Genomic DNA, 26,224 nt, shown 5'->3' with positions numbered 1-26,224 from the left:
GTAAGTTCATAAAATAAATATTTCATTTTGTGCTCCAGGTCCAAAGCAGGCTTGCTAAGTTTGTTATAATAAATATTAAAATATGAAGATGATTATTAAATTAGTTCTTAAAATAAATAAAAAAATATTTTAAATATAATTTAAGAGAAATAAATGTATGCAAATAAAAAGAAATACATGGAAATAATTTAAGAAATAAGAGTTTTGTTGACAGTGAATGTGTTAAATCATATACCAAATTGAATAAATTACAGCACTAAATTACAAGGCACATTCATAATGTAAGGACCGTCAGCTTATATTTAAATATTAGCCGGTCTGAATATAGTTTCACACATGCAGGGCCATCTATCGGCTATTTACAAAGCCACTGCAGTTGTTATTTTGATTCAGTAGTTGTTTGCCTGCCGGTGAATGCAGATCGCAATGTCCACGACAATCATTTGTCCCACCAGTTGTGAAATGAGCACTGTGATTCAATTTTTGTGTGCAAAAGGATCTTCAGTTGCTGAAATTAATTGGGAGTTGTACCTAGTGTATGGACCTTCAGTAATAAGTAAAGGAAAGGTTAGACAATGGTGTCAAGACTTTAAAAATAGCCGCAGAAATGTGCGGCCATTTTTAAAGAGTGGAATGACAGGCCCAATAATCAGAATGATGAAATCGTTGAACAAGTGAACTGAAAACTGCAAAGTGATTGGCAATTGACAATTAGTGCTCTGGCTGATGAATTTCCACATGTTGGATGCACCTCTATCTATATGATTCTCACAGAAAAGCTTGGATGTCAGAACTTGTATGCAAGATGGGTACCAAAAATGCCAACTAACCAACACAAAGAGCAAAGAATGTATAGTGGACGAGCGTTTTTGGACCACTATCGACAAGATGGACATGATTTATTTTCCCACACTGTCAAGGGTGACAGACGTGGATATCATCCTACACCAACGCAGAATCGAAACAGCAATCAATTCAGTTGCGCTAAAACCAAAAATCCAAATTCCCTAAAACTGAAGAACTTTAAGCAATCTCCACACTCAAGTCGAAAAATGTTGGCTACTGTTTTTTAGGATGAAAAGGGCGTCATTTTGGTTAATTTCATGGAACATGGATCAACAATTACTGCTGACGTGTACTACAAAATGCTCAACAAACTGAGATGTGCAATCCAAAACAGATGACACAGGAAACTGTTGTCTGACATAATCCTCTATGACAACACGCGTCCTCACACCACTGCCTTAACCAAGAAGATTCAAGATTTTTGTTGGGAACTTTTTGACCACCCACCATATACCCCCAACCTTGCACTTAGCAACTACTTCCTCTTCTTGCATTTGAAAAAGTGGCTTGGTGGACAACGGTTTGAAAACAATGACGAAACCAAGACTGCCATTGTCAACTGGTTCAATTCCTAGGCAGTGAACTTCTATGTAGAGGGGTTAAATAAACTGGTGCAACATTATGAAAAGTGTTTAGAAATGAATGGCAATTATGTGGAAAAGTGAAGTAGATATGTAATAAACTAAAACTGGAAATAAAAGTCTTTTCTCAAGAGTTAATTTTTTTAAATTACCAAGCGAATATTTTTAATTACTTTATGAATATATTACTTTATAATTATTTATGCAGTATTTAAATAATTATTTTGAAAGATAAAATTTACGGTCATATATTTTACCTTCTGGTGTTCGTTCATGAGAATTAAAATAATTCTGTGCAAATTCAACAATATCAAAATAAGTTTCCTGAAGTGGATCTATAACCCTCTCCTGATTTTCTTCCATTTCTTGTAGTTTCTTTTCAACTCTAAATCTCCGTCTTTGTTCTCTTTCTGGATCATCAGATTGACCAATGAATTTCCATGCATGTGACTGAACACCCTAAAAAAAGAGAAAGAGAACAATTTACAAAAGTTTAACAATTCATGTTCTGGAACTTCATGAGAAATAGTCTAATGAGAATAAAAGGTTTTGTAATTAAATATGAAGCTGCATTCCAAAAATTACTCCAACATCATAGATAATACTTACAAATAATAATGAAATGATTTTGTTGGTTTATAATCCAGAAAACTCCTTAACAACTGCACCATCCTTTTTTTATCTAATGATATATGCTGTTCTTGAACACCATGATTCATAAGGAAGAGTGTAAAATAATGTTGTAAAGTGCATAACACAGTTTTAATTGAAAATAAAATGAAGATTTCAATGAAATAAATTTCAGGAAGATGTCTTTGTCAGCTTTACCCACAAAGATAAAAATAAAGCTAAACAGAGTGAAGCCATTCTGATCACTACAGGGACTGTTCTAACAATAAACATCATTACTGTTAGAGAAACTAATTCTGACTAATGTCTCTTTCCCCTCTCATTATTTACATTCATGCAACAATAAGAAAAACTGGGAAAGATAGTGTGTGTACAATAACAAATGTAACTCTTTCTGAAACAATTCTTCTACTACCTCAACTTAAGAAGAAGATTTCAATAAAAAATAGAAAACAAAATAACATATACAAAATTGATTTTAAACTTTGGCTGAGATACATAAGCAATGGATTTGTCTCATACATAATATAATGTAAATGAATGTCCAATATAATTATGTAAAATTTTATTTCAGTTCACTAATATTTGCTTTTATTTGATGTAATAACAATTTTATTGTTTATTTATACAAAATTATGCCATTCTAAACTTAATTCCCTTTTCAAGGAAAACTGTGTTTTTTTTTAACAATTCCATTTGGGTATTAACAATTAATTATTGTTTATAAATTACAATATATGTCGTACATAAGTATTATATTTATTAAAAAATCTAGAAGATTTAATAAAGTGATATTGAATGGATTAATAGATTTTTAAAAATAAATCCAATCAAATTTGGAAATTGACATTAGTAAATGATGTTTACTATTTTCAAAATAATTAATTACCACTTATCTTATTAACTATCATCTCTACCATTATTTTTTCCATATATGCATAAAAAAACAACCTCAAGTGAATTTAACAACAGAAACAGAAACATCATAAATATTTAATAAAAATCTTTTCTTTCTGATATATAAATCTAAAATATTTCATCAAGGGAAGGATAACTAATCAGTACTGTAATTTAATCATAAAAAATATACGTTTTCATATCTTACCCCAGAAATATTTGATCCTCTTGAACTAGGTCGACTCTGCCTTGGTGAACCAACCGTTGGAGATCCAGTACCTCGCTGTATTCTCTCAATACCAGGTGATTTTGGCCTTAGTTTATGAGGAGGTGCAGGTAAGGGTGGAGGAGAACTGCAAAGGTCTCCACTCCCATCTTCATCTCTTGGTAAGACTGATTCATAGATTGGTTCACTAGTTCCAGCATTACTGTCTTGTTGCGGTGGAGGAGGAGGAGGAGGAGGCTCTGTAGGTTCTGGAAGTGATGGTGCCTTAAGTGTGACTGTATTTCTCTGAGATAAATCTAGACTGTTGGGCGGCACAGCTCCTCCACTTTGTGCATTTAATCCTTCTAATTCTTGCTGTATCACAGATTCCAACTACAAAAAATATATGATTTTATTAGAACAAAATCATGGTCTCAATGATTTTCAAATATAGTTCTATATGAAATTAATATAATTTTAAATATAAAAAAAAGTAACAATTATATATAATATTTTATATAAGTAATTTTTTTTCATAAAAAAAATCCTCTAGTAAAACACCTAGTAAATTATACAAATATATTAAGACTCATATTTACCAATATGAAATTGAAACATATTGTAAAAAAAATCCTTACTAAAAATATATTTAAAAACCATCTATTATAATCCAGGCCAAAAACATCTATTGGGAGGCTTTGTGAAAACCAGAAAATATTTTTGAAGTTTTCCAAATTTTTTTCATAACATAATTACCTGGTCCTATTTATAGGATCAAGTTAAAAGATTTTATGTCCTTCCAAGAAAATAAAAATAAGAGATGTGTTCAGATTCATTTGTTTTCTTTGTCCTCTTACTTAATATAAACATCTCCTGTCATTTTATTCTTTCTTCTTATTTGTTAATGAACCAACTGATCTTAATTATTGTTATAATTATTAATGCATGAATTTTTACTGTAAATGAATTCCTTTACAATGTGAACCAATTAATATCAAAATGTATATCTGTGCTAGCCAGAATGTTTAATATTCTGTAATTGTGTAATAATCTTAATGTTATAATTTAATATAATTTTTAACTAATTTAATGTAAAAATTTACTTTAAGTTAAGGTGATTATTAACAACTGGTTATCTGGCATTACTTAATGCATACAGTTTACACAACCAACAAGCTGCTACATGGTGGAAATTATTGTAATTATCTTTGGTCCTCCAGGCTCGATCATTAAAAAATATGGATAAGACTGCATAATTTATGATTATGTGAAATATCAGCTCTATATGTGAAGTTCTAATATTGTGATAATACATTGTTCTAATACATTGCAGGTTGGCAAATTCAATTTTCATTGGTGATCTTCAATAAATTATGAATGAATGAAAATATAGGAGTTTTCTTTACTACATTGAAACTGGGTTTGTAATTTGTTACCATTATCAATTTGCAGATAGTAAATAAAGAACATTCTGTAGACACAGCTAAGCAATTGTAATTAATAGCAATTGTTTAGGTAAATTGCAACCTGTCAATTTACCACAGATTTAAAAGTGGTATTCTTAAATGGCCTCACTTTTTAATGTATTTAGTGTATTCCATTAGTCCACATTCAAAAATATATAACAAATATTCAAAAATTATTTAATTCATTGCTTCAAGATTAAACCTTAGCTGTTAATAAAAATCTTCCAACAAACAATGAAAATTATAAAATTGCATTATTTATTGATAAAACAATTTGATAATAAATTTGATTGCATATTATAATGCAAATTGCATTTTAAAAGTAGATATTTTTAAAGAAAATAATTAGATTTCAGTTGTCAACTCGCTTGAAGCAATGCAACTTTCAGTTAACATAACTGAATTCACTGTAATTCAATTTCTAACAAGGCTAGATAATACTGCCAAATTATGGAAGGATATTATCAAATAAGGGCTGTCCAAACTTTGTTCCTAGCCTAGAATTTCTTGATGAGAAATTCAGTATCCAATTCAGTATTGGAAATGTTACCACAATGCATTTAAATTTCATTGCAAACATCCTACTTCGAACAATAAGATTCATAAACATAATGTTAGTTATTCTAGATCTAACTTTGGATCTAAAATTTCTTTGGATCTTTGCAATTGACAAAATTACAAAAGAAATTTTAAATGACTGAACGAAGAAAAAATGTAATTTTTTCTACTGCCCTGTGTAATAGAGACCTTTATGCAAGAATACTTAAGATTAGGTCATGTCATTACCTAATTATGATGTTTTAACTAATGAATCAGATGTAATTACCTACCTCATCCCAATAGTTCCCACAAGTCTTAATTACTAAAATTCGAGTTGTCTTTGATGGCTCAGCTAAAACCTTTATTGGTTTATCTCAAGGATACCACTACTTTTTCTCAATAATACTTAGATCATAATTGTAATTACATTGGACGTAGTTAAAATACTAGTTAAACCTTAATTTACAACGTGTATTTTGGCTTTGATCTCAGATCATAAATTAGAACATTTTGCATTTAGAACTATAACATATGGAACTGCCTTCTGCTCCATAGTAAGCCACTAGATGCCTAATTCAAATATCAAATGAGAGATTTTCCATTACCATGCAATGCTGTTGTTAGAAGTAATTATCTTTGTTGATTTTATTTCAGGCTCTCATCTAGATGAAGCTATCCAACTAAAGGTGTGTTTCTAGTTTACTCAAATGAGAATATAAGACTGACCTTATCTTAAGTAATTAAACATAAATTGTCAGTTACCACCTTTAAGGTAGTACCTTCTCCATTTTGTCTGTGCAATAGATTACGAAGGTCCCACTTGATTTGTCATGATGGGCAGCAGTCAAAAGTAAATCTTAATATTGCACTTAATTATATGCCTCTGTACAAAGGCAAACGCTAAAGATTTTTCATGAATAGTATTCTTACCCAAACTACAAAATATTTCAGATAATGGTTTTAACTTGTTCTGCCAAGGTCATTTATAACACCTTATTTGCCACATTTTTGATGGCTTATGTGAGAGCCTGGACATTTTCCTATAGGTTTTAACTACCTAGGTGGTATCGAAATTCAGAATTCATTTAGACTGGTTAAAAAGCTAATGGTCAGCTTCAAAGACCTGTGCGCAAGTTGTTTGGCGCCAGTGTGACAATTGAATGCTCCATCCAAATTACTAATGGAGATTATATTTTAACAAGAAAAATATATAATACAATACATATTTAACAAGAATAATATTTAACAATATTGTTTTATTGTATTTTGTGCTTAAATTTATTTATTGCATGTCATAAATGTTACAAAACTATGTAAAATAAATTTTATCATTTCTGTACCTGATATAATCTTGTTATAAGAAAATTATTTAAAATAAGAAAACTGTCACATTAATGTGAATGTCTGTGCTAGCCAGAATGTTATTACATAAAATGTGTGTAATTAACCTAAAAATTAAAAAATTAATGAATCTGTATTACCCTAGATTCATTTAGATTACAGAGAAACATCTGTTCTCAGCTGAAATACTTCCAAGAATAATGTACCACCAAAACAGGTGTGTAAATGGTGTGAATCATTTACAACCATAAACTTAATACTGGAACATTAGTCGGGGACATTAGTTTGCTTTAAATACTCTACAACTTAGATGCTTACTATGCTTACAACTCCGGTGCTTTGGCTATGTGTGATTTATCAGGTGATGAAAATATGAAAGATCTGAAAGTATATTCATGTTGCAGTCAAAGCTAAACCACTTTTTGTGTAAGTGGGACAGCAAGGAAAGACTATTAAAAATATTGGCCATAGAGAGTGACTCTAAAAAAAGGTATATTTGTGTACTAAAGGAAGGTGTATATATATATATATATATATATGGTGAAGGGTTTCAGTGTCACTCAAAATCAATTTGTTACACTTGGATTTTTCCCTAACAATCTCTGCACTACTGGTAAACAAGAAAATGCATTCACCCAGAGATCATTGTTATTGAAATTAATGCTGTTAAATATCTGCATGTAAATACCTCTACATCCAAGTCTGTAACCAACTCATTCATTCTTTCGCCAATCTCTTCTATTATCTGATTACGACCAGTTTGAACATCAGATAAAAAGGAAAATAAATTATCCAGATCAACAGAATCCCCAGATGCAGGTGGTTCAAGTAACTTTGAATTCAGTTGTTCTGCCATCTGAGACAGAGCAGCTATCTCTTCTTGAGCAGCCCTAAAAACATATTTGTAAATATTTGTAAAATTATTAATAAAATGTAAAAAATATTGGGAACAATACACATGTACATATAGCAGGTTTCATTATTACACTGCAGGGGGGACCCCAAATTTTGGGACCTTGGGGAGTGGTGTTCCCTGACACAGCCCTGAGCCCTACTTTGTCTACATACAGCGGGTGCAGGTTACACTGCTCACCACACATCACAGCGTGCACCTGGTCTCACACTCTCCATACCCCACATGCCTTACCACACCACCACCACCACCACCACCTACTCAAAGATGCTACTCGACCGTGCCAAGAAGTGAATGGCTATGTGGAGTGATGTGAATGGTGGCCTCTAGGAACAAGGGTGCACCTGGTTGTATCAAGCCCTAGCCCTGGTAAGTGGTGCACTGCCAGGGTGGTCTGTTTTTATCACTGGTACTTGTGGGATACCTATGGAAGATCACTTTTCACTCACTATGGTGGTTGGTGGTCCACCTAAAAAAACCGCCACCAATTCTGATGAGATCAGTCAATCTAAACAGGCAGTACAGAACACCACCACTGTAAGAATGTGAACTGCAAGAGTTCACCAGCTACACTCACAAAAACAGTGTAAAAAGACCGCCTGGCTACCACAGACTTTTTGGAACACTGAACGACAGAAAAGACTGCCATGGAAATACAGGTGGTGTCACATAAATGGGCAGTAACATCGACCCCCGAATTGAAGTAAGATCGATAAGAGGATGGGTACACCTCTGCCGACCGGACCCTTCTGCCGGGTAGAAGGCAAGGGGAAGACCATGAAATGCTTCAAATGTTGGAACACTGGGCATGCCGCCGGCCGATGCACTGGTCCTGACCATTGAAGTCAATTTTAATTGTGATGGAGACGACCACCAAACTGAGGGCTGCAAAAGGGCTACAACGTGCCTGGTCTGCAAGACAAATGGACACCGGAACCGGAGGCCGGGGCTGCCCTCACCGCTCGCCATGAAATGTCTACAGCTAAACTGCAGAAGGAGATAGCCACGCACGACCTCGTGTGGCAAGTGGCGCTGCGGACAGATGCAGACTTCTTACTACTCGCAGAACCCAAGAGGATTGTTAAACCCAATGGCTGGAGATACGGAAGGTGACGTAGCGGTGAGGAACAGTTTCTTCACGACAGCGGTGTCACGACACAGAAGCATCGTAAAAGTGACCGTAACATCCTTGGTCCTACTTGCATGCTACGACTCTTCGAACTGCGGAAATGAGTTTTACCGGTTCCTAGACGCACGACCTAACGATACTGAACTCCCCTGGCAGACACACCTAAATCGGTCGACGCTCAAGTTCGGTGTTGGATGTGATCGCGGCCACTAGTCAGCTGGTACGCGACGGATATTCCTGGGACGTTATACCGCAGGAATGCCTAAGTGACCACGAACCGATCCTTTTCACACTGCTCGGAGAGCCGACGACCTGTGCCCACACGGCACCGATGGAACCTCACGGAGACACAATCATCTGCCTTCCTTGACGCCGTGGCGAACAGAATGGGGAAAACGGACAATTACCCAGGGGATCCGCTCGATGTCATGGCGGAAAAATCCGACAGGCTGTGCCCCTGCCGGCGTGTGGTAAAATTTATTCTGGTGGTCATCCAAAATAGCAATCCTGTGGAAGACGTCCAAGACAACCAGGAGAATCCTACAACGCGCCAGGAGGAACCAACCCGGCCAGGCGGAGGCAGCAGAGACGCCAAACGGGACGCTTGGAAGAAAAGCATACAGGACTTTGACGATGACCCGTGGGGAAGAGCAAACCGCATTGTCATGAAGCGGTGTAGACCACCACTCCCCCTGCTGTCCAGAACACAAGCAGAAGATGCTATTGCGACCCTGTTTGTTGAGGAGGAGGACGAGGAACAACCAATTACGGGTCACATACATCACCGCTTTACGATGGAAGAACTACACCAATCCGTGCGACGGACTAACCACAAGAAATGCCCGGGCATTTCTTGTGGTTAAAAGACGGCGTTCCTGGAATACTCATTGTGAAGAAGCTTGGAGAGGCCCATCCAAGAATTCTACTGGCCGCAATGAACTCCGCGTTGGAAGAAGGAAACGTGCCAATACTGTGGAAGAAAGGGAGTTTTCTACTAATTCCCAAGCCAACAACAGAGAGACAAGTGAACTCCTACAGGCCGATCTGTCTCCTACAGTCACTCAGTAACTGTATTATAGGATGCCGACAGAACGACTGTGAACAGAACTTTTCGCAACGGGAGGTTTATCCCCAACACAATTTAAGGCAGATCGACCGTAAGCGCTGTACGTAAAAATGACGAGGTCGATTGCCGATAGGAGGGCCGGCACACGGAGAACTAGACGGATTGCCCTCGTCATATTGGTGGACATAAAGAATGCGTTCGGGAGCGTCCCTTGGAGGGCGATAGGAGAAAAACTACGGCTCCGGGGAATCAGCGACGGTCTCCGGGCGGTACCGTACGATTTCCACCGAAGAGGGAGACGTGTGTTGCCAAGTGAATGAAGAGAGGCGTGCCGCAGGGATCAGTGTTGACTCACTTCTGTGGGACGTTGTAATAGATGCAGTCCTCAGGCTCAACTATCTGGCGGACATAATAATGCTAGCCTACGCGGACGACCTAGCGATGGTGGCCGGCGACACCATTATTAAGAGGCTGAGACCGCGGCTAACTCGGCTCCACGGAGGGTAGGTGAATGGCTTCGGATGAGAGGCTTATCGGCCTTCGGAAGACCAACGGCCCTCGGGCGTCGAAGCGCAGACTGATAATGTCAGCAACTACGGCCATCATGCTGTATGCCGTACCGGCTTGACTCCCGGCCCTGTACATAAAGAGAAATACCAAACAACTGGCAGCCATACACAGGAGGGCGGCACTAAACGTCACGTTCGGATATCTGACAATTTCGGCTAAGGCGGCTGTAGTAATCGCAGGAGTACTATCAATACATCTACAGGCGGCCTACAGCACCAGAACATGTGAGGGCATGGAGAAAAAGACAACCAAAAGACTAGTATAGGAGGAATGACAAAATACTTGGGACAACTCTACAAAAGGGAGATGGACTTACACACTCATCCCCCGTGTAGATGCATGGCTAAAATGTAAATACGGTGAGCCTGCATTTTTTCAGTCAGTCACATTATCTCAGTTAATTAAACTGCAGTATAATCTATCTGTTTGTAATATCTATTGTTATTCTGATTCAATCTATGGTGAGTTACTTATTAAAAAAAAAATGTGTAGTGATTAGCAACTTCATAAGTAAACCTAGTATAGTGGATGTAATGTTTAAATCTTTTTATGAAAGTATTATATACTCCATCAGAATGGTTTAATGTTGAATTGTTGTAAAGAAATTTTTTTTTTAAAAATGCTTCAACAGATATAATGAAGTTTTTTTCTATTAAAGCTAGCATTTGCTCAAGTTTGACTAAATTTTTAGCTATACTCGTAATACTTACATAAATAACCAATTCTTTACTATTTTTAAATGCATTATTTAAACTTATAAAACCATTTGAAATGTTTTCTCTTTCAATGTATTCATGTTCAATATCCTCTAACTCTTTGTCAATGTTTCTACGAAGAAGATCACAATCCAATTAATTAGACTCATTACCTTCCATTTTTTTGTATATACATGACTTTCAAATGGATTGTATGGATATTCTGTTTTTTTAAAAGGTTGTAGGTTTCACACTGAATACTAGGTTCATGCGCAGCATGCTTTGTTTATCTGTGTGCATTATATTTCCCATTAGACATTAAACAATTTATACAATTCAAATTTCTTTTATTGGTGCAAGTATTGCTTTAATGTTTTTCAGCGCAATTATAAGTATAACAGATATTAGGTGTATATTTCTTAGCATTGCAATTACATTTGCCACATTTATAGCAGATATTGACATTGAAATCATCATCTATGATAAGACATACACTGCAGCCAACATATAGTTTTTCTTTCATGAGTAATTCATATTCCATGGCATTGGTTTCAAGTATCAATGTCTTTGTTTTGGATAAAAAGAAAAGATTAAGAAATTAACATTAAAGAATAGAAGATTAAAATATTATTAAAAAAACGAAAAACATTTTACTTGTAATAATTACATAAACACTGCATAAATTTCTAACAATTGCATTTTTTGCTACTTTTACTAAGGTTTGCTACATATAATGTAGTGGCTACATATGTGTGGCCCATAAGTTATAAGGTTTGGATCTGCAGTCATTTTTTGATTTTGTTTTAGAAGTTGTGGCCAGTAGTATGAAAACTCATTGTGGAAAAATCCACGACCATAAAATGCATCACAATCATTCAGTTTTACTTTCAAAACAAACATTTAATTGTTTGAACACAGTGAGTGAGTATATTGTTAACATTTTAGTAGAGTTGCGCCCTCAACATCAATGATACGTTTCCAGTAACAGGATTCAATAACTGACCTTCCACATATTGGAAGATCACGATCAGCTAGTAGAGAAGTGAATATGGAACTTGTGCAAGGAAGTGTCGAAGAACCAGAGACATCTAGCTCTGTCTTTCTCTCTCCCTTTTTCTATTTAGTCTCTGGAACCACCATAAGATATTACTTATGTCGTAGAAAGAACTCATTTGTGCATTAATGGAAGAAATTTTCCGATCATAGAGTTAAGTAATCTCCATCATGTATTATTTATTATAATCATAAATAAATAAATATTAGCAAAAAATTTAACTGTTTCAACCTCATCATGACTTAATCCACCCAGTATAATATTTTTGAAAAATGTATTATAAAAATACTTCTTATACTACATGCTATATAATTATATCCTTCATTAATAGATTAATGGAAAATTTTCATAAACAAGACATAATTAAAATTATTATTTTACTTAATAATAATAAATACTGTCATCTTTAGAAGATGTTAATGACTTTTTAGAATAATTTTGGAAATTATTGTCATTGTATTTCAGAGACTTAAGTGCAAAAAACTGTGAATAACCCATTAGACATATCTGAAATACATAATACTTCAAAACCCCATCAAAAAATTTAAAAACAAATAATGTGAATTAAGGTTATATGCAAGAAAGAAAATTGTTACTAAATTCGTATGTGTTTGATGAATATAAATATATGTGTTAATATGAATATATTATGCAATATGAAAAAAAATCATTACTATAAGAATGAGACTATTTGTAACTGATGAAAACAGTGTTACAGTATCTCATATATTGTGAAAAACTTTAGATAAAACTTATCTTTTATATTGTAAAACTTTTAGATATGGTACTTATAAGAGATTGTGGTATTCAGTACTAGTAAGTAGTCTTACAAGTTATTAAAGTAAATACAAATAGTAAATTAAAAGTTACTGAACTAATTGTTATTATTAGTAATTAGTACTAGTAATAATATAACTTATCTGCAGTTTTAAGTTGTTGCTATTTTTATCAATGCTATCATTAAATCAACATAAATAAAAAACAATTTCAACAATGAAAAATCATGATTAAAAAAACTGTGAAATAAGTGTGCACACATCATTTGAAGTGAAAAAGTCTGAACCTTAATGTATCAACAATAATAAAAATATTACTTTAACACAAATACAGTTTCAAGAATTAAAATACTCACCCTCTGTCCATTCCAACCAAACCATCATATTGTTGCGTGCTTGAAACATAATATATTTACTTTAGCTATTATTATATTTTAGTTGACCGTACTACATAAATACTAAAAGATATTTAATGTGCAAATAAAGCTAATTAGGCCTTCATATTAACCTCATACCCTTAAAGGTTTTGACAGAAAATTATTCCCAGATACATCTGAGGTTTAGCGGAACCATACTCAAATACATGTAAAATTTTTAGGTAACGTGCTGGATGATAAATTTTTATGGGATGATCAAATTGAATTCATTTTCACCAAGATGAAATCATATTATTACAGTCTCATATTAATCACTGTGTTTGCATTTATTTTAAATATTTATCATACCTGCATACTCTTATCTAAAACAGAACATTATATCTCAGAGCTAGTTCAAAATCAAGATGAGTTTTCAGGTTATAAAAAGTGGGCAGTCAGAAATTTAAGTATGATTCATGTAGAATAAAAATTCCATGCATCTGTATTTACAGGAGACCAACATTTGTTAATAAATAAATAAATAAAAATGATTATTTCTAATATTTTATCATTTTCATCAAATCAAGCAGAATTATTTTTACATTACAGAGCATAATATTTAGTCCTATAAAAAGGATCATTTTTAATAAATTATCTAATGATCAAAAATATTTTCTTGACAGTTTATTTAAAATGAAATTTAAATTTTTCCTTATTCAATCACTTTCATAATTTGATTGACAAACACCAAATAATTTCCAATTAGTCCCCTCAAAATTTTACCGTACTAATTTTATCTGTATAATGCCTTCAATTAGTTGCAGTACTATCATGCTGTATAATTATTGTCCTTATGTATTATTAATAAGGACTATAACATCTTTCTATTTTTTTTAATCTTTTACTTAGTAATGGGCTTTTCCACAATATCCCTTGATCCTTTCAAGTTTCAACTGCTTGATCAGTTTCTTTTTGTTATCTGTAGAGAGTAGTGCATTTAACACTCCATACATGATTTAAATAATGTGTAATTATGTTATGATTTAACTATTTCTTAATGGGCTCCAAAACCTTATAGTATTAAAATTTTCAAATATTAATAATAAACTAATAATAATACAGCAACAAACCTTTCACATTCTTCTAGTATTTTTTTATTCTCTTCTGCACTATTTTTCATTTCTTCTTCTCTAAGCTTTCTTTCCTCTTCCAATTTCTCTCGTTTTCTCATCTCTTCTTGTAAAACTTTTATTTCTCGTAATGCAGAAGCCACCTGAACAATAAAAAGAATTAACAAAAAAATAATGTTGCAAAATTTAACAAAAATTTTGTTAAACAAAATTTCAACATTAAAGATAAAACAAATTTTCAAGATCTAAAATAAGACTATGTTAAAATATAAACCAAACATAATATACAACCATATATTGTTTTAAATAAAGCTTTAACATTAAAAAATATATATTTATTAAATTAATAAATGTTATCGATTGTTTTCTTAAAATAAGTAAAAACAAATTATTTTGTAAGAAAAAATTTTAATTTAAACCATTATTTAAAAAGAATAAAATGTTTAATGAACTTGCTCAATATAAATCTTCATTACTGATCTTATCTTCTTCAGACCTCATAAAATGAATTTTAAAATGTATTTTAAAATGTGATGTGCAAAATTTATAAATTTTTTTTTAAGATAAGTAAAAAATTATTTTACAAGAAAAATTTTTAATTTAAAAAAATAAATGTTAAATGAACTCGCTCAATGTCTATCTTGTTTACCGCTCTCATCTTCTTCAGACCTTGTAATGTAATATATTACCTCTCTTGCAAATACTCCACGAAGATGTGACTGAATAACAATTGCAGCACGCCTTTTTTTGAGAAAAACTAATCTTGTTTTCCAACCACGATAAGCATGCTGAATTTGAATGGTAGCAATTCTTCTTCTTATATATTCTGAAATAAATTAAAACATTTTAATTTCAAGAAAAATTTTACTTCATGGATTTTTAATGTAACTAAAACTAAAATAAAATACTACCAAATAAATACAGAAATTTGTTTAAGGAAATTATTTATATTTTTTCCAGATAACATATATTTCTGTTTTAACAGGCTCCAGCAAAAAGTTTCCATTTTAATGAAATATAACACAAGAGTACTACTTACATCTATTATGAACCAAACTGAAAAAAATAGACAAAAATGTGACAAAACCTACACTGAAAAGTAAAGTACACACCTCTATTCAACATTTTCTGATACCTTTATTGTTATAATTATGATAAATTTATATATAAGATTATCTTATATAAAAAAATAAAATCAATAAATAAAATAGTAAAACAGTAATAAAATCAGAAAAGGTTTATCAATGTTCTAGCTCCTCCTACCTTTTGTTACTGATAAGATTCTAATTTATTTAAAAATATAACAGTCAAGTTACCTAGCATTCCTTAAAATACAGTTTCTATGTACTGTCCAGAATTGAACCGTATGTCAAAATTCAAAAATATACAATTAATAAAAGAAATACTCAAATTTTATTTGTTTTAATTCTTTTCCTCTGAAATTGTTTTACTAACTTTTATTATCAGGTGAACAGATTACAAAATATCTTCAATGAAAGACGGTAAGAGAAGTGTTCAAAATAATATATATCTTATAACATTTCACATAAATTTAATGGGATCTAATTTTAGGTAAAATTAAATTTATAGGAAAGCACATCCTGGACAAGTACATATCAAAAAACCTTTACATCAAGACAGAATTTGTTTCACACTAATTAGGCCACTCTAAGCTACTAACATAATTTTAAGTAAGCATTGCTTAAATTTCAGTCAAGGTTAAGATAAATAAAACCTGTAAATGTCATAAAAATCAATTAACAATTATTCAAGCATAATCCTAGATAGAAAGGTCATATATATATATATATATATATATATATATATATGGTGTGTGTGCACGCGCACACACACACACACACACACACACACCCACACACATCTTTTTTGTGCACATATGTGTGTGTGTGTGTGTGTATACAGAAAATGGACCATAATACTAGGCACAAATGAGGGTAACTAGTTTGTGCTTTAGTTTTGTAAAATTATATGGTTCCTGTAAAAAAAAATTAATCAATGTGCAGACAAAACTTATCTTCTTTTATTTATAGTAGTATTTGATCATATGTTATAGAAAATTACATCAACTGACGACTACCTATGTGAAATATGACATAATACAGTTTTGAAGCCTATATTGCATCTCTTTAACTTCAATACTTCACAGTAACTTGGACATCATAGAGCAGAAGTTGCCAGGCAACAACTTTATAGAAGGGGAAGCCAACTGTTTCTATCTAAATAATGTGACAAATTTTCTGTAATAAAGAAAATGTGTAGCCAAACATTATATAAAACAAAAGAATATTGAGGGAATAAAAGAATACTGTAATGCTTTTGTTATACTGGTTGCCACAACACAGTTTTTTAGTATTACAAAATAAATGGCAGAATTTATTGATGAGACTTGGGACGTAAATCATAAATTCCACCAAAATGCAAAAACAACTTCCAGACTAAGATGCATGTCATCTTTTTAGCAGTGATCATACTTCATTAAAAACCTGAATCCATCTCCTGATTAAGCTACCTCCCATCACATATTTCATCAATACATCCCTCACCACCCATATTTAACAAATAAATGATAAAACAGAATACTGTACCTTTTCGCACAACATAGCCTCGCCATATCCTTTGTATAAACAAAGCTTTAGCATTAATAATTTTTGTTCTAGTGTCTTCTAATGGTTCATGAGCAGCTCCTCTCAAAAATACTTTGGTTTTTCCTATTTGCCATTCTTTTTGACTAATTGAATATCGTTTCATCACAGCTCTAAAATAGAAAGTCAAACAGATATGATATATATCACAATAAAATACATTAAATAAATTTATCTATCTATTATGTATTTAAAACTGATTCGAGGTTCTAATTTTCTTTGTTTAATTTAATCTTATGTGCATGTTTTGACTATTATAGAAAACATTTTTCATTGGTTAAAACTAATGATTGAGATTAATTTATTAATATTATTTTTTTTCATAATTTTTTATTAACAGCATTTTATTTATCATATTTCACAACTTAAAATAATAAAAAATAAAAATCTAAAATTAATTTTAACTGCCAATTTTTCATTCTTTAAATTATAGTAAGTCTGAACAGATATGAAATAGTACAGCCTAGGCAAGTAAAATAAGATCTTATTAGTGCCTTATTAAAGACAGATTAATGAATTTTAAAGACTATGTTCAAAATTACCTCCTTTAGCAACAATATATATTTCTACAGACCTTATCATGTTAAGAACACATTCCTCAGTTCTATTGAAATCTTGGAAATTTTGTGTAATTAAAAATAGTACTATAACTCCTCAAGATTGCGTGGGTCGTTTTTGTAAACATTTACTTTCCAAAAGATAAAAAACACAAGGTCATAAATCTGGTGAATGGGCAGCCCATAAATTCTTTCTTTGGTAAAATCATTATGTATGTGGGCTAAAGTTTGCTTTGATGTGAGGCAGGTGGATCCCAACTTGTTGAAAACAGCTGTACATAAGGGAATCAAGTTAGAACATAAATTCATTAAAGATATCTACATTCACATCTGCATTCTTTATATTTTGAAAGAATTTTGGTAAACTAAACTCCAATCTGAAGATTATGTCGATTGATCAGTTGGGTATTTTGCTAATTTAACTATTCCATTAAATGAAAAGATTTCTTATCAGAAGAGTAAAATAAAAGGATTTCCAATATCCTTTGTTCAATAATACCTACAAATCACCAAATCACTTACAAATTTTGTGGTTGATTTTATCATTATCCTTAATTTCCTAAACCACAATAACAAGATAGGGCTTAACTTTAATTAGTAATACAATTTAAAATTTTTGAGATTAATTTTTAAAATTTTTGTTTGGTATCTATTTGTTGTGATAAATATGTTAACTTAGTGATACTACGTTCAACTCAAAACAATCACACCAATGGCTCTGGGGTATGAACAATATAAGATCTTTGCTTTTTTAAATTTGTAACATTACTGCTGAATGACATTTTTTCACTAAATTATGTGCTGCAGATTTCATTGGTGGAGCTAAATCAGGGGTTTTTCTTTATCTTGATTTAATTTAAATCATGTGAATTAAGACTCAACTAGAGCCATATGATATTCTGTTGAATATGGCATATTTTATTCAGATATTAAATGTAAAAAATTAATTCATAAAAATATTTTACATTGGATATATGTGACAAAGAACAGGTCAATGTATACTAATACTGAAACATGAATAAGAAGAAGCTGTGGTTAATTAGTGAACTGCTTTTTTATGTTGATGATTAATAAATACTACAACATTTGCTAATGCATTTCACTGTTAATAGTGATAACGAATACTTCACTAACAGTACCAATACAATTTTAAGTGCATTGTATTAGTCCATGTACTAAGAAAATTACCTGTCAGTTTAAATATGCTAAATTATGTATGCTCCTAACCAAGCACTTTCTCAGCCTATTTTAAATGTGCTTCTGAGTGGCTCCACTCTATATATCTTTACACGTAGAAAGTTGCAACCCTTACATAACTTTACTATCATTAAGCATACAAAAATAAAATTTAGAAAACTTTTTTAACTAAAAACAACATTTTTTTGTGAGAACATCACCACTTGAGGTGTAATGTAAGCCAATTTTGAAATCAGCAGTGAAAAATAAAAAATTGCCACCACTTTGGTTACAGTTGACGTAACGTAATGTTTATTACATATAAACGTTTTCTTTTCATTGCGTTTAAAATGATGTGCCAAAACCCACTATTTCTATTTAAAATTTCTTTGTCAACCTTGTGGTCTTGAGGATGTGGTGGTATCATACTTCAGAATAGATCAGCTTGAGGTAGAAGCATTTGCTAAATTTTATTTTTTTAGTACTTCACTGTGAAGGGATTATTTAAGGGGTACTTCAGACAACTTTTGAAACTAGCAGTGAAATACATCTTACATCAGATGTTATTACAAACTTGTTATTTCTCACTCGCTTATTGGTGCCGTCCAATTAAAAAATAAAAACTTGATGTCACAATTTGTATTGACTATTTTATAATAATCTCTTCCACACAATATAATCAGCTATTATCAGAATTCTAAAGCTGAAGGCAAATAAACTGCCCAAATGAAAAACTATGCATTAAAAATGCAATAATTTCTTACTGTAGTTAAATTTTTATGAAATAATACAATTAAACCATTTTCAGAAAAAAAGAAGAACAAAATCATTAAATTAAAAACATTAACACTAAGTATTACAAATTGCATTTTATATTTTACCTGATAGCTTCTTGTGGATTATTTGGAAGCTTTCCTTTATAAAGGCATCTATATTTTGTTATGAATTCATTAAATGGTAAATGAATAGGATAACCTTCTTTTCTTATTCTAATAATATCTAACATACCTAAATATTTAAGTTGATCTAAGACTAGCTTTTCATTATAATCATTTGGCACTTTTTTCATATTTGGTTTAATACATCTTACATACCTATATAAAAATAAAACACACATATGTATTAGCACAATGAAAAATAAATCAAAATACTTCTAAAGAATCTTAACATACAACAAAATAATTTTTAAACATATCATTCGATTTTAAAACACATATATCTAGATAGTGTTTCCCACACATGGAAAAAAGATTTTTTTCAGAGGATAGTATACTCATTTAAATAAATTTTGAAGGATAAATTTAATTATCTTAAGCAATTTCTAGAAAAAAATGAATTATATTTTCTGATAAAACAATTTACACCATCATTGCAAATTGTTAATGAGTCATCTAGTTCTTTAATATGAAAAAATTTGTGAAACATTGTGAGATTTTCAATAGTTCACCATTTTCTTACTTTATCTATTCTACATTTTTATATTTTGTATTTATCTTGAATTAAAATGTTACATGTTAAAAGTCTTCTGAAATACTTTTAAAATAATCCTTCTCCAACATGTGTAACTGAAACTACTATTCTTTTTTGAAATTGCACTAGGAAACATCAATCATTCAGCTGTGACTTCAATCATCTAACTTTCATGTATTTAGAAATTTAAAAGAACACTCAGAGGAATTTTTCTGAAAGAAAAGAAACAATCAAAACCTTTTTATAGGAATTAGAAACTTCTATGGATAAATTTGATAAATCAATTAACACAACAAAAATCTTTATCCAATTTCATTAATTATGTAGAAAAATTAAAAAGTATGTAATTTAATTTTTTCATTGATTTTTGTATTTTGACACCATATGAATGTTGTAAAACAAAATGGACATTACTTTTTGAACATTCCATATAATAAATATGATATTGCTGAGGTAAGCTATTTCCTGAAAATCTTGTAAGGTTTTGTTTTGATACATACCATGAAATAATAAATATATGTTTTCCTAAAAAGTATTCTAAAATGTTAGTGAAAATTAAACTATGTTGGCAGGGAACTAGAACTAGGTACCTTGGAAAGTATTAAAGTAAGCAGCAGATATACTGGAAATACGTATATTTCAATGAGTTGAATATAGAACAATAACTTTGTAAATGGACACATAACTGGAATCTAAAATTATAAATTATAATACATTAAAATTAAAACAAAATAAGCAATGGCTAATAAATATTTATTATGGAATGAAATGCAGTTAACATTAAAAAGTATTTTGTGAAGTGTTATCGTCCACAGTATACTTTTGTATGGATGTGAAACTAGATACTATGACAAAGAAAAAGAGAAAAATTGGAAGCACTTAAAATCTAGGCAAGGAGGAGAGTGGAGAAGATAAAATGGACAACAGTTTGGAAAATGAAGACGTAATGAGGAGAGTTAATGAGTGTAGAAGCTTTAAAAAAAAACAAATGAGAATTGGAAAGCTAGCTGGTTTATACAAACCATGAGAGAAGAAGAATTAATAAAAACAGTGCTAGAAGCATCAGTAGAAGGTCCATAAAAAAGAGACTAGAAAATAATAAAAATTATACATAATACAAAACAAAATGGGAGCTATCAAGATTTCAAAATTTTAGCAATGTAAAAGAGAATAGAAATAAACATTGTGGGACCTACTTCAGGGCTGATAAAAATACAATATATAATAATGAAAATGTTACAATTGAATCAAAAAATAATACTACTGACAAAAAGAAGTACTGTTATTTAAAATGACGGAAGAATTTTTTTTAGTAGCAAGAGAAAAGCCAAGACAAAGAGATAAATGAGAAATGATGTTCATATGAGAGAAAAGTCAAGGATGGAAGATTTGTTGGAGAGGATAGCGGGAATGAAATTAAGACAATTTAGACACATAAAAGAACAAGGAAAAGAAGATCTAATGAAAGAACTAGGTGAAAGGCCACTTAGTAGACAAAGGAAAAAGTTTACACATTCAGTGAAAAAAAAAGATAATGAGAAATATATGAAAAGGAGAACAAAACAACAGAACTGTAGGGTTTGATTGACAGAAGAGATTTGTCAATACACCAACTGATGTATAGTTTCATGGATGAATAGGAACAGAAGGAAAAAAAAATTATTTAATATTAATGAACATTAACATACCAAGGGTTTGTGGCTTGAAGCACATCAACAAGTGCCTGTAACTGATGCCTAAATGTATCACTTACAGTAGGTTTTCCTTTACTTGTACCTCTGGCCATTGTGGTCCCAATATTACCCATTCTAGAAGCAGTTGTTCCCAATAAATCCTAAAATAAGATAAAATCATACGTGAAATTCCAAGAAAATAGAATTAATTATGTTTAAATATATGAGAGTTAAGGTTTAGAAATATTAATAAAATAAAAATTGAAATCTTAAAACTTAAATAAAATAAATTACAATAACATCTACTTATAAAATATTTATAAAGTTTCTTTTTAGAAATATAAATAATTAGTATTAACATTTGCTAATACTATAGAATTTATTGATTGTATATAATAATCAAATAGTTAATCAACTGATGAAAAAACAATATGATAAGACAAATTTGTACAAATTAGTTTGTAAAGTTGTACACAAGTTGTGCAAAGTAAAGTTGTAAACAATAATAATGTGCTGTGAAGTAAACGCTGATTGTGACTTTGATTAATAGGGTATTTTTAACGGAAACAACATTCAAGGTTTTCTGCAGGGATGACAATTTAGTAGATCTATGGGAATTGGTTCATTAAACAAAACTTCAAGAACTGAAATTTAACTCAAATGCTTCAGTTTCTAAGATGCTAATTCCTGACAAATTCCAGTTGTGGTTGTGGAACCAAGTTGAAAGTGGTAAATGTATTGGCACATATGTTGGCATACGGACTGAAAGCCTATGAACTAGTATTTTACATGTATTGGCCTCTGTTACAAGCAAACTAAAAATATTGTCATTTTCTATAGGTCTTTTTTAGTATGGTAATATATAAAAAAACACGTTTCATAAACTTGCTGTAGTGCATGTAATTATTGAGTTTTATTCTAAATTATATATTGATGTTGTGATCTAGGTCTACTTCCTGTTGTACAGCAATTAATAATAGTAGACTCATTCATAAATCATACATGCCTAATATGCTATTTATAAATAGTAAATACAACACACAATTCTAAGAATTCCATTGTGACATTAGAATGTCACACCTTCTTAGAATGTGTGACATTCATATGTCACACATCGCTTGTAATTATGTTCTAGAAGTGGTCATTATAGAAACATTTGTTGTGGTGTATATTTTACTTAATAAAGTGAATAGCTATTAGTGATTTAGTTTTACTATTTGTCATTTTGTTTTCATTTAAGGTTTTGTCATAAATTCAGTCATTTAAAGTTTTAATATTTCAATACAGTTATTTTGTTTTAAAATGCCCAAGTTAGGAGGAAAAGGTACAGTAGTTCATAGTCAGACAAGGGAAGTTGTATTCAGTGTTTACAATTTCTTTTTACAAAACAATGCTGGAACCGGAATAGTGAGGAAAACTGAAGTACTAAATATGGTTATTCAAGCGACAAAAATATCAAAACGAACGGTCCAAAGAATTATAGCAGAAGAGAAATCAAATGAAACTGAGAAGCCATCCGTGTTCATTTTGCCAAGAAAACATATAAATCACCTCATTACTATGTGCAATTTAAATTCATTTGACACGAATGCTTAGAGGCGTTTAATAAATGAATTTTATGTAACCAAAAAATGCATTCCTACTGTGAAGAAACTTATGCAAATGGAAAAAAAATGACAATCAGAAAATATTATAGAACGGCATGATGTTAAAACGCAAAGAATAAAATTCCTATGACAAATTTCCCTGTTTTGTGAAGAAGGAAGACTGATTGTATACACAGATGAAACCTTATTCACGGTACTCATACGACACCAAAATCCATGGGTAGATACAACAAACCTTCATGAGGGACTGAAAACACCAGTATCTAAGGGCTCACTATTAATAATTGTTCATGATGGCTATAATAAAGGATTCATTAACAATGTTTTACTTATGTACGAGTCAAATAAGAAAGGAGGTTATCACAAATTGATGGATTCTGAAAAATACACAAAGTGGTTATGGAAGATGTGTATTCCAATTTGCCACCTTGGTCTGTCATTGTACTAGATAACACATCGTATCACAACATTGTGCTAAAAAGCAACCATATTCTAACACTTTAAAAAGTAATATGATAAAATGGTTAGCCGAGCAACAAATTAACTGTTCTCCTGCTATGACAAAAACTGAATTATATGATATTATAAAATTACACAAAGAAAATCAAAAGAAATTTGTAATAAATGACATTTTCGAAAATTATGGTCACACAGTTCTTAACCCTGTATTAAATGCCATTGAAATGATTTGTAGCCAAGTGAAATGGCAAGTACCTAAAAGAAATACAACTTTTAACATGTCAGACGTTCTTAAATTAGCTGAAGAGAAATTTTATAGTGTCTGAAGCAGAATGGAGCAACATCTGCGACCATGTTGTCAATATTGAAAAAAAATATATTGAAGATGAACATTTATATAATGTGCATGCACATCGACAGTTTTATGATAAATGTGAATTCAGAATTGGCCACGAGCTCTTTAGAATCTACCGATGACACCGATTTTGTAATCTGCAAGCTATAGCAATTAAGTGAGTAGAAAAAATAATTATTTAAAGTTATTTAAAACAATAATATTAATTGGGATACTAAACTAATTTTAATTAAATATTAAGTACTTTTTGTTATAAGTATCATCTATATTAAACTGACAAAGTTTTCAGCCGCCCTAGTACTGTGCCAAATGTTGGCTGAATGCTAGTGTATTATGCGCCAACTTAAATGCCAATAGTTCTACAGGAATAAAAAATTTGCCTGTTAGATGTCATACTTTAAGGTAGTAAGCAAAATTACAAAAAACAAGCCAGTCATGAAAATGGCTCAACCATTCTCAACATAACAGGCTTACTAGAAAAGAGGGGAGGAAAGTGGTTTCTTGTTTATTTCTTTACAAAACCAAAAACATTGCACATAAATAGATCTAGTGAAATTTTAATGATATTCGCTAAAAATTCACCGTAACTCTATTCATTACAGGACTAAGTAAAGTGGTAAGATCATTACACTCAGAAAAAGCAGCTCTGACTAACTCAAAATTCTGCATGAATCACAAAACTAAGAAACATTGAAATAGAGGATGTAAAGCAACAAAAAACAAATAGAAGCATAGAAAACATGATATATATTATTGGTTGTGTAAAATTATACAGTCTTAATATTTACAAAAATATTTTGCTCCTTTTAATGATGAAATCATACATAATGTTAAATTAATTTTAATAAAAAGTCTATTTTTTTTCTATGAATAGCTTTTATTAATTTCTTAATGTTTAGCTAAGCAAAAATTTGTAAAAATATATTTTTCTTATTAAAAGTTATAATTTTATTTTTCAATCAATTAGCATATAATCTGTACATATATGATTGAAAGTATGTATTTAAGAGTATAGATAACATTTTTTATCTTTTAAAAACAATTATTTTAATAAGGTTATGTTGCTTGAGATTACCACTAACCTAGGTTTTTAATTATTTTTTTAATCTCCCCTCTTAATGTCTTCATTGTGAATCAATGCTTTAAATATATGCAAATAAAATCAGCAAGGGTCCCAAAAAATTAATTAATATTAATTCATATTTTTAATTAATAAATATACAAATTATAAATAAATAAACAAAAATTTATTGAATACAAAATAATCCAGTGAAAGTCATTATACTGATAACTCATTTGAATATTAGCAGAGAATGCAGTAATTAAAATATTCTTATGCAGAAAAAAATAAATTTATTGATAGATAGCAGATATAACATGCATTCATAACTACATGTTATATCTGCTAACGAGTTGATTAGCAGTTATATAGTTGATTACAAAAAAATAAATTTGTTTAAAACTCTTGCATATATATGATTATTTCACATGTACATAAATAATTTAAAATTATTAAAGAAAGAATTACACACCTGGTACATAGTTAGTTCTTGTACAAATTCATTAGTAGATCTGCTCATAAAGTCAAAGAAAACATCTTGTTGTACATCTCTATTTTTATCAACAAAACCATGAACTGTGTATGTCACTGTACCAGCATAATGCATAATACCAAATTCATGTTCCCAACATCTCCTATCATCACCTTTAACATACTGAGGATGACTTTCAAACTCATTGTGTAGATTTGATAAATATGCTGTATCAGAACCCTAGAATTCAGCAAACCAACAGATTTTAATATAACTAAATAAATACCAGTGAATTTACTTAATAAAAGTACACTTTTCCTTAATACAGAAGAATCATAGTAAAACTCCTTTAAGGCAGAATTCCTGTCTAGTGACAGTGCCTGAATTTTTTTTGTTGAAAATCTCTCACCAAAACGTATAACATTTCCTAAAACCTCTTACATAATTTTTCACCAAGTATTACTTTTCATTAACATTCTCACATAAATCTTACATAGATTTAATACATTATTATAATACAAAAATGTATAGTTTAAC

At 30.9% G+C, this 26,224-nt stretch overlaps 1 protein-coding gene across 1 annotated transcript in view; it reads right to left on the bottom strand.

Annotated features, from left to right (window-relative positions):
• Positions 1–26,224, bottom strand: part of Myo81F (unconventional myosin 81F) — a 457,375-nt gene that overhangs the window by 38,305 nt on the left and 392,846 nt on the right. The window contains exons 10-18 of the mRNA XM_075366639.1: positions 25,688–25,927; positions 21,750–21,895; positions 19,473–19,685; positions 16,802–16,971; positions 14,885–15,021; positions 14,196–14,338; positions 7,195–7,396; positions 3,163–3,552; positions 1,685–1,886 (exon numbers count right to left, since the gene is read on the bottom strand). Coding sequence (XP_075222754.1) covers positions 1,685–1,886; positions 3,163–3,552; positions 7,195–7,396; positions 14,196–14,338; positions 14,885–15,021; positions 16,802–16,971; positions 19,473–19,685; positions 21,750–21,895; positions 25,688–25,927 — 1,843 coding nt within the window. The remainder of the gene's footprint in view (positions 1–1,684; positions 1,887–3,162; positions 3,553–7,194; positions 7,397–14,195; positions 14,339–14,884; positions 15,022–16,801; positions 16,972–19,472; positions 19,686–21,749; positions 21,896–25,687; positions 25,928–26,224) is intronic.

This window comes from Lycorma delicatula, chromosome 5 (assembly GCF_047948215.1).
Source record: "Lycorma delicatula isolate Av1 chromosome 5, ASM4794821v1, whole genome shotgun sequence".
NCBI classification, from domain to species: Eukaryota; Metazoa; Arthropoda; class Insecta; order Hemiptera; family Fulgoridae; genus Lycorma; species Lycorma delicatula.
The sequence above is the reverse complement of the archived record's forward strand: the minus strand, read 5'-3'. Positions and strand labels throughout refer to the sequence as shown.